Consider the following 10319-nt stretch of genomic DNA (forward strand, 5'->3'; position numbering starts at 1 on the left):
TAAATCGTACAAAATAAGTTTTACTTGTATCTAACTTGTTGTAAGCAAATTTCTAAAAGCCAACTGCCACTCATATATTTTTATGAAGTCTACTCGGTCTTAGAATTGTATCATTTGTGCGAAGATTTCTTCATGCGTTTGTTTGTTAAAAAATAAACTTCTCAAACATATTAGTTAACTCGTTTCCCTTTTTGCATTATATTCGTGAACACAGCAGTTATACATGACAGATTGTCTCACAAGATAAAAGCACATTCACAACATGGACACGACTGAAGATGTGCTTGCTTCGCCTATGGAATTGTTAGCAATACAATAATACATCCCCATATGTTCCTCATCTAGCCGAGCCAATTGCATCCAAGATGTTCGCATGAGTGGTTCTGGACCATCGCTTGTGTGTATGGTCGCCTGATGCTCCTCTCCTATAAATAAAACTATACAGATTATATTAAATTCTGCAATACGTCATGTTTGTATAATTATACACAGCAACTAAAGTAAATCTCAAGCAAATTTAATCCTGCGCCGACAACATGGAATTTTAACTTTTCTGCACTGAAAAAAATATTAACTGCTGCAGCAAATTAGATGGTAAAATATGGCATAGCATTTTTAATTGATTGTAGCAGCTAATTTTTGATTGTGTTAGCCTGTCGAAATCCTATATTGACATTGCAGATAGGCTAACACAACCAAAAATTGGCTGCTACAGCCAATTAAAAATGCTATGCCATATTTTACATCTAATTTGTTGCAGCAGCCAATCTTTTTTTCAGTGTGTCAGCGCGCGCGCAATAGAAGTCTTTGAGAAACAGAGCAATTTTTTTTATTGCTCCGGATTATATGAAAATGTAAAAAGATTTTAATATACTTGTCAAAGCTTTAACAACGAGTTTTTACCATCATAGAAGTCGGATTTTATTTCACTCACCTTTTACAGATTTAAATTTATCTACCTCTACAATTCACAATTAAAAGATCGATAATGCCAGACCTCATATTGCCGATGGAGGTTTAAATGTTACTGAATACTACTATATATATCACACAGATAAATTTTTAATTTTATTCATTCGACATTATACCCACAGTTATATTTAAAACAATTTAATTAATTTATGTTTTATTTCAGTTAATGTATCGTAAATATTTTGTGAAATATTTTATTGTAACATTAATATTGTATATTGCATTACCCGGCAATTTTAATACTCTTCTCCCATCAGCTGAATGAAATTCCCAAAAGATATCCGGCACTGGAAAGCCCTTTGCCTCACAATTAAGTGCGACGCGTTGACCAAAAGGTGAGACAACATCTTCCAAAGTTGACAGAATCCAAGGTCTACTTTCACAAGGACCGAGATGCTGCAATCTCAAGGAAGATGAGTTCCTGAGTTTCATCGCCTCTTCGTGCAACGCGCATGGCGTCGAGTAAGTCTCGTTATTGCTACCGCAGGCTGGGCTCTGTTCCATACAGACGCAAGCTGCCTCCGGTGCATCCTGTATAGAAATTAAATTTATTTGTTTTTGTTAATTTTACGCATGTTTTTTCTATACTGTAAGATGTTGCTACAGTAATTTTCTTATTGCTACTGTTTTTTTTTTCACTTCGCAGACAGAATGACTATCATTTGATATTTAGAGACAAAACAATTGCCCCGCATTTTACTATGGAGAAGTTAAATCGTTTAAAGTTGGTAATGTGGTACTTTGTGCGCCAGCACGTCTTCGCTATATCCTGAGAATTTCTACAGAACTGGTACAAACATAACACTTGACGCGAATTATCTTCATAGATAGTTCGCTCAACCAGGAAAATAATTAATGTCTGTTTAAACAGTTTAAAGTATAAGTTTAATGTAATTAAATAGTTGATGTAAACAATTAGTATTCGTATACAGTCAACAGGAACGAGCTTTGAGGGATCTATGGCTATTAATACGGCTCCTACCCCTTAAGACTATTTAGCGAAAAGTATTCTTATCCAGCCCGTGTCTATCATAAACGGTCTGCCTGATTGTTTGATTGCATGACGTGTGTGAGCATATATTCTCACAATGCGATCACGGCCCACGATGCACGATAAGACGAAATTAGATGCGAAAAGGCCAGCGGAGCGGGTCAGCGACCGTAAGTCGTCGGTGACTGCAATCTTGAAGCTTAGATCTGACTGACAGCATAGCACAGTGGGTAGATGATATACGCGAGACTGCGTTAGATATCGTTTGCGCAATGACTCGTGATTCCCATTTTTATGTCAAACTAACCCAGAAAGCGGGATATCTTATTACCGCGCTCATTGAGACCGAGTGATCTAGAACGTGGTCTCCTTAGGTCTTAATTGGGAAAGTGAATTTATCACTTACAGAGGTGATAAATATCCCATGTGATTCGTGCTCTTAGCTTTGCGCGAATTCAACGAATGCTCTTGAAAAGAATCTACTCTTTAAAGGAATCTAGTATGTAAAAGCAATAACGTGTAAATTATTATATTCATATATTATAAAATTTATTGAAGAAAAATAGAGACATTAATAAAATAATATGTCTAATAAAACAATTGTTGTGATGTCTTTGTCTTTAAATTGACTTTCGGATTATCTATATATACGATTATGTTAAATCAGTGACAGTATCATGTAAGTTGTTAGACAGCCATTACGAGACTGTGCGAAATCAGACGAGATCGAACGAGAGTCAATTGTTATACCTGAAAAAGTACACGATCCAAACATGTGATCTATCAATTGTTGAGCATGTGACAACATAGGTGTGTACCGAGTCTTTTTCAAAAATAGGATAACTCAATCAGTAACACAAACAGTTATGTTCGAATGTAGTGCAACAAGCGAATAAACTCTAGAAATTCGCGTACACAACTAAATTGAAAATTTCAGAGATGCAATAAGGCGACATACACATTCTCTGCGATATTGCGAAAAACGATTTTGTAAGATATTAAACTTTGTCTCTCGCGTTAGATATTGAAGTAAAATTAATCATGCGTTTAAAGATCTCATTTAGCGCTTGTAAAAACGAACTGCATTTTTGTACCTTTTCTTGTAGATCGGAGCGTAACTCGCATAGATAATTTCTTGCGCAGTATCCATCATTACGGCTTTTTGGAGATAAAAGTGGAATGCTCGCGTTCCAACATGGTTCACCGAGGAGACGAGCACACAAACCAGTCTCCGGACAACATCCACAAGGATCAGGAACCGAGCCCAACAAGCATTTTCCAGGATTCTCTGGACATCTATTTATATACAATGAATGAAAAAAGATTTTAATATTGATTACAGCAGCTTATCGAATTTTTATTTTTATTTTTCTAATTTATAAGTAGAGTTATAATTAGAAAGAAAAGCAATATTTTTTAGAGTTATATTTTGAGAAAAGTACCCTTTTTCATCTTAAATTATAACTCCTTATAATACAAATTAAGAAAAAAATGCACAGAAGAATGGAAACTCTAATATTCTTAATATCCTCTAATATTCTTTTGCTGAATAATTTTTTCTTCAAGCTTCTTTGCGGTCATTCTATATTATGCTACAGTCTTTGATTATGTTCAACTTTAACTGCGATCGCGTGTACCTGTAATATCCGCACTCAATGCAACCCTCTGGTTGCGCTTTCTCAGTGACACTCTTATTTTCGATGGTTCCGGCGACAGCGGGAGCACCTCGTCGGAATGTAGCACAGAACACCAACACCGTCAAAAACGTGAACGGAAACGCTCTCCGGCACGTCATTTCGCCGACTGATAGAAAGCGCGAACGTCATTCGCCATGTCACTCCCGATGTGATGGGGGAGGCTAAATTATTATGTACCGCGTATATTAAAAAAAATCTCGCAAAGTAATCGCTATATACATTCTCGCCATTTAATTAGAATTATACGTATTTTATATTAGAATTATAGATTTAAATCGCAGGAAAAATAATATACAATAAAATAAAAGAATTAATATTCTCTTCTTCGTGGTTTGGTACGTTCGTTGATAAATCATTTATTTATAGTTATACATTGTTTTACATTTTACGAGTATTTTTATTGTGCCATGAGTTTTATATTTGATAACAATGCATAGCTTACAGGCTATTGATCAAATTTATATTTCACGCTAACTTTGATTGCAAATTTTCAAAATTTACAAATGTTTGCTTCCATATCTACTTACGCATTTTGATTAAAATTTAAATTTTTATTGATTATTAGAGAAAATTAAAATTTTTTATTTTTTATTTCGTCTAAATTTAATTAACATTTCGTCTTAATCGCACGTACAAGGATACATTGTGTAATTATAAGCTCAAATATTTCCAGCAGACTCTCTTGCGTAATAAGTAACGACGATAAAAGGCTGAACCGGAGGACCAGATAACAGCTATAAGAATCAGCAGAGCGAAGGATATTAATGCCAACGGGCTCGGTATAAGAGTCGAATAGCCGATGCCACCAAGATTAGAAAACACATCACAGCATGCACTCATGTTCTTCTTTTCGTTTGTTTGCACGTATGCTATCGTTGTTTCCTTCGACGTACAGCTGACACCTACTGGATGCACCACACCACGTGTCACATTGGTCCTTTGGTTACAACATAAGGTATAGTAAACATCAGTTTCTCTCGCATTACACATAATTAAATTAACAAAACAAATTTCCTAAGTTTCTTAAAATTTTTGAACACTTATATACAAATTTATTTTTTGTGGATTTTAAATGTATACGTTGTTTAATTTAAAATCGATGGAATTAAGAAGGCTTGTAATTTTGTAGCAATATTTAATCCCATTTTTTATGAGTCATATAAGTGAATTTGTGTAAAATATAAAATATTAGATATATTCGCATAAAACATTAAAATAACTTTTAACGTATTTTTGTAAAATATCATTTTGAACAAGGAATTTATGTAGAGAAAAAGAGCTTACTGATACTAAAATACTAATTCATCGATTTTTGAAAATATTTAGATTTTTATTTAAAATATTCTCTCTTCTCTCTTTTAGACGTATTAATAATTAATTTTCAGTATTAAAATAGCAGAAATATCTTACAGATAAATATTCTCTCGGAATTTTATTCACAACTTTCTTATTCCTATTGTCGCTAATTATTTTAAAATGTAATAAAAGCGAGCAGTCTTGATTTACAAAGTGATAAAACTAGCAACATTCTTACACTTAGGTAAAGAAGATTAAACCGTCGCGAATAGTAGAAGACCGCAGTTTTAAAACGCGTTCAATAGCATTACTCAATTTTCTCGAGGTAAGCTGCTAGTATCTTCTTTCAAAGATCCACCATTCCTGCGTCGTCTGTCGATTCCACGTGTCGATGTGGTTGTCGGGTTGCTTTTGCTTATTGAAGCATCCGCCAACAATCTGACACGCGCTCGCGGAACGTCGCGAAAAGTAACGCTATGTCGAAGCAGCGTTTTATTTGGCGCTAATAAATCTCTTACCCGATTAAATGATTTCATACGACTCAATAATCTTGCCAAAACAGGATTTCCAGACACGTTTCCGCCAACGGCCGGATATTCCTCGCGGAATACACAACAATCGGACTTTGTACCGCTGTCGGATGGAATATGGGTACATGAAGGAGTGTACCATGAATCCTTCGAAGATTTTTCAGTGGTACATGCTTCAAAAGCCTTTGTTGCATTTTCAAAAGCGATCTCATCCTTTTGCTCCGGCACATCACACGAGTCAGGATCGACAGACTTCGAAGGATTTGTGGTCTCCGTTAAATTAATAAATGTTTTTGACGTTGAATTTTGTATAGATTCCTCGTCCAATATTAAATTGCGATTTTGATCAGCATATTTGAACTCATCCTCGGATTCAGCGCGATCCGTCGCGTAGCAATAGTTACTATCTTTTTTATATGTCTCTTGTGCCTTATCGTCATTTTGTTCATTACAGATGCTACTTTCCGAGATTTTATCGCCAGTGATCTCACGCCAAGACTGACCTGTACAGGGCGAAGAGAGTCGATCGTTACGCTCAGTGCAGAAGGTCAATTTTCTGCAAGGCGTCGGAGGACGACAAGACGAAGTGGTCGAAATTGGCCGGCGAGGTGGACAGGATGGACATGGTGAGTTAGGTTGGCAAGAATCCTTGGTTGAAACGGGTCGTCGACACTTAAAAGATGTGCATGGATTGCAGGGTGACGGCGGACACCTTGGTTGACATGGGCAATGATACTTGGGGCTGGGTGGTAATTGAGGAGATGGACAGCAGAGACGCGCGTTGGGACATTTAATCGTCGCTTTTGGGAATCTTCGTTCGCTAGGTGGACAGGCGCATTCCGGGCTGGATGGGCAGTCGCAGGAACACTCGTGAGTAGCACGTGCGTCCACCTGAATTGGCGGAGGGCAGTTACAGCCGCGTGGTATCGGTTGGCACAGGCAGTAGCTATTCGTGTTAGAATGGCAACAATTGCGCTTTTTTAAGATGGATTTCAGAGCACAGGGCTGACAATCGGATGTCCGACGTGACGAAGGATATCTGCATTGCGAAGAACAGCAAGACGAAGCGGTCGATGAGCATTCCGCGTTAGGAGAATTATAGCGGGTCGATGGGTAGCTACAGCTTGACGGTGGGCAACCACCGCCTGCTTCTCGTTTCAGAGGTTCGGGTGATGACGATTTATCTACCGGTGCCATTTCCGATTTGCTTGCTCCACCCGCTAAACGACGGCTCCCACAGCATTTCTGTCGAAGATAGAAGAATCTGACGACAGTTACAAAGCGAGGCACGACTTATCGCTCGAACCGCAGTTACCGGAATCATCGTCTTAAAACTCTATTCGTTTGTAAAAATCGCAACGTAATCACGATGATATCCTTTTAAATTACGCAATGATAAATGTAATAGACATAATGGCCGTGCATATTAAAGTTACAGCAGCTGAGTTAAGGTTGCATTTTAATCGTTTAACATTTTAAACGTTCCAATTACTAAGCCATTAAAGTCTGTATACAAATTAGTTTGGCCAACTTTACGGATTTTACCGAATAATTAAGAAACTTTGAAACGTTCGCCTACTTCTAACTATACTACTATACTATGCTAATTTACATAAATCGAGTGCGCGAACCAACCGCGCCTGAATTAAATCCTTGCAGTCTTCCCATCAAATTTAATTAAAGTGTACACAGGATGTCAGAAACATATCCGCACCTTGCATTGTTCATTCTGCACTTCTTAACCCTGCTATTCCATCAGTTTGTCATAATTATATAGTGACTACTTAAATTTGAATTCAAATAGGTATGTTTTAATACAATATTTTACGGAAATATAATTATAGCTATTATTAATATTAGAATTACTATTGCAGATTAAAAAATATATATGTATGTATGATATTATATATCAATACGTAAATTTAATATATGAGTAAGGAATATGTTTAATATAAAATTGTATATATTTTTTATATTTATATATATTTATATTTATATTTATATGTTATATTTTATATTTATTTTATTACTAATATTAGAATTTTTTAAGTAAAAATTAAGCAATCTTAAACTGAATAGCGAGATTAAGTAAATCTTAGTTGTTTTCTTTGTGCTGACGACATTTTTACTTCTATTTCTCATCATAGTAAAAACATGCAAAATTTACTACCTCAAAGGAATCTCAAGCGCATTTTAAAGGGTATCTCAACGAGGAATCCACCTTGGTGTGTACCTGACAGTCCGATGTAAGTAAAATAGTACCGGAACACGGGGCCGTTGCTGAAAGACACGGTCGGCACGAAGCGACAGTTCTGCTGCGAACAAAATGCAATACGGTGCAAAATAAGGAAATTCAATAATTCTTTCAACATCTTTGAAGGGAAATATTCTCTTAGTGTTCATATTCATTTGAGAATTCTTTCTATAAACAAAAATAAAGAAGAAAGAAATGGCGACACTACAAATGGACAGTGCTTTCACGAAAACAGAGATAAGCACTAACTCCACTTTCTTACAAACGGTCAATAAGTTTACCCTGAAACATTGCGATGTCGCATACGGGCAATATTTTTCTTACGCACCAAAAACAACCGAAAGCGAAGGCTACTAAATTTACAACGTTCTTTAACTCTAAAAAGCTATCGCTATTGAATAATACAATATTGCTATAGATACGTAAATTTTTACATATAAAGAAATAAGTTTAATTAATGTAACATAAAATTTTTTATACATTTCACATTTTTTATAATAAAATATTTGTGTAATCTGAATTTTTGTAAATACAAATAATCTAATTATTAACATAAAGGGAAAGAAAAAATAAGCACACTGTCAAATTCAATTTTGGAATAATATGTAATATGTAGTTCAATGTGTATCTGTCTTCTTATAAAACTTAAATAAAATATACAATAATGTAAAACTACATTTAAAAAATTGAAATCACTTATCACACTGTGTTATAATACTGACTACCAAAAGTAGTTTAATCAGAATTTTTAAAAATTTGTCTTTGTTTGTCCTAACTTTTCGCAGATTGGATCGCTTAATGATTATTGAAGGCATAGTTCAATGCTTAATGACTTCAATTACATATAAAATTTACTTATCGTTAGCATTATTAATACGGACTATTGAAATACTTTAGAACAAGAGTAACCGATACCATTGTCATTTGGAAATAAGAAAAATGAGCAAATGTTCTAGATTAATACAGAACTATTATTCTTTTCATCATCGTGTCACAAGTAGTACATCGATTTCATTCGCGCCTGAGACATCGATATTGCTAAACCCTTGTTATTTACCATGGTCGGCTGCAGCGACACTTGTATGCCTGCTGACGACCATGGTCGCTCCATTGACGGCGAAGCTCAGTAAAGTTATTCAACCATCGGTAATTCGATTTAGGTGGCACGTTACTATTCCAAATTTCCTCCTCGACGCACTGACATGATCCGGGACACGCGGCCGTCGCGGCGGTTCCGGTGGGTCGCAAACCGCTACAAGCGCCGTGATTCAGATATCCTACGTTACTTTGGCAATTACACGAAGATATGCACGCCTCACAATTGCTTTCGCCTGATGCACAATTGTTTCCTGTATCACAAAATGCAAGCTAAAAGCCATTGCATTCTCGAGACATATACGAGTTATGAATGAAGAGATATTAAAAAAGAAAGAAAAACACTTTCAATGTGAATTTTTAGGATCTCAATACTTTGTTGTTACAAAAAGAAATATATACATTTATTCAGTTACAAAATAAGTCTCTTTAAACAGTATTTTTCTTGTGTAAGCTGAATAATACATTTATTCTTTACATACTTTTATATGCATAGTATTATAATGATTAATGACTTTTTATGATAATTAAAAATTATAATTTTTCCTAAAATAATTCGATGAAATGTAATTAAATCCGTATTATACAATGACTATTAATGAAAACTATTATAATATTCCTGTTTATAAATGATGATAAATATCAAATTTTATGAATATTAATGAAAAATGATAAAAGATAATAAAATATTTAATTACATATACATATAAAAAATATGGATATTTTAACTTCAGAACCGTGAAATTGCTATCATTGTACTTATGTGTGGTTATTCAATATATACTAACCACAGCAACCGGTGCTAGGACATCGTCTGTTACCATCAATTTCATTACGGAAGGACATATTGATTTTTCTTCGAGATAAAATCTAATTTTTCGAAAGTGGGAACTTCGCGCAGGTATGCCATTTACGATTTGGAACAGATAATACAATCGACAGGAGCATTTATGCAAAGTTTTGGCTTACATTTTTGTATAATCGATTTTGTCGTTTTTGGTTTATTGATTTATCACTGACAAAGTGTGCTTCAACATGTGACTGAAAGTGTGAAGCTAAGCGAAAATCGATTGTGAGAGATACGAAAATATCTATTTATCAATTCTTTAATTTCGTTGTCATAGAAACAATTAAGATGCACGATCTTCTATGGATTATGGCCCGTATTCAGAACGCGCTTTTATCGATAAAAGCGCACTTTTATTTCTGAAATTCTATAATATACGTGACGTAAAGTATAGTATGTAGCAGGGAATGGAAAGTTACTTTTTAAAAGTAACAAGTTACAGTTACTCGTTACCGAGTAGGAAAAGTAACAAGTTACCGTTATTACTTACCGATTTTTAAAAGTAACTCGTTACAGTTACCGTTACTTGAGAAAGTAACTTTTCGTTACTTTTCCGTTACTTTTTTTTAGATCGACGACCAATAATCACAGCGGACTGGCCTAGAGGCTTCTCTAGTCTCAAGCGCATTGTAAAAAA

General features: G+C 35.0%; 1 protein-coding gene across 2 annotated transcripts; it reads right to left on the bottom strand.

Annotated features, from left to right (window-relative positions):
* Positions 1-161: 161 nt before the first annotated feature.
* LOC108758099 (extracellular matrix protein A) lies at positions 162-9883 on the bottom strand. 2 transcript variants are annotated; one of them, XM_018502884.1, is made up of 8 exons: positions 9624-9883; positions 8798-9089; positions 7708-7801; positions 5701-6731; positions 3601-3768; positions 3058-3259; positions 1200-1503; positions 162-425 (listed from the first exon to the last, which is right to left on the bottom strand). In XM_018502884.1, the coding sequence occupies exons 1-8, from the start codon at positions 9679-9681 to the stop codon at positions 256-258; spliced, it is 2319 nt and encodes a 772-aa protein (XP_018358386.1). In that variant the 5' UTR covers positions 9682-9883; the 3' UTR covers positions 162-255. The 2 variants fall into 2 exon arrangements, with proteins under 2 accessions (XP_018358386.1, XP_018358385.1); XM_018502883.1 differs by lacking the exons at positions 162-425; positions 1200-1503; positions 3058-3259; positions 3601-3768 and having other exon boundaries at positions 5073-6731; positions 7720-7801.
* Between the last annotated feature and the right edge of the window lie 436 nt (positions 9884-10319).

Source organism: Trachymyrmex cornetzi, unplaced genomic scaffold (genome assembly GCF_001594075.2).
Source record: "Trachymyrmex cornetzi isolate Tcor2-1 unplaced genomic scaffold, Tcor1.1 scaffold1501, whole genome shotgun sequence".
NCBI lineage: Eukaryota > Metazoa > Arthropoda > Insecta > Hymenoptera > Formicidae > Trachymyrmex > Trachymyrmex cornetzi.

What these genes read in the sequence shown, in the direction of transcription:
- LOC108758099 (XM_018502884.1), bottom strand. Translation starts at nt 9,681, where the DNA reads ATGTCCTTCCGTAATGAAATTGATGGTAACAGACGATGTCCTAGCACC. An exon ending in ACTGTCAGGTACACACCAAG is followed by an intron (nt 6,732 to 7,707) that starts GTGGATTCCTCG and finishes TATCTTCGACAG; the next exon opens with AAATGCTGTGGGAGCCGTCG. An exon ending in TGTGATGTGCCGGAGCAAAA is followed by an intron (nt 3,769 to 5,700) that starts GGATGAGATCGC and finishes GCGCTTTCTATC; the next exon opens with AGTCGGCGAAATGACGTGCC.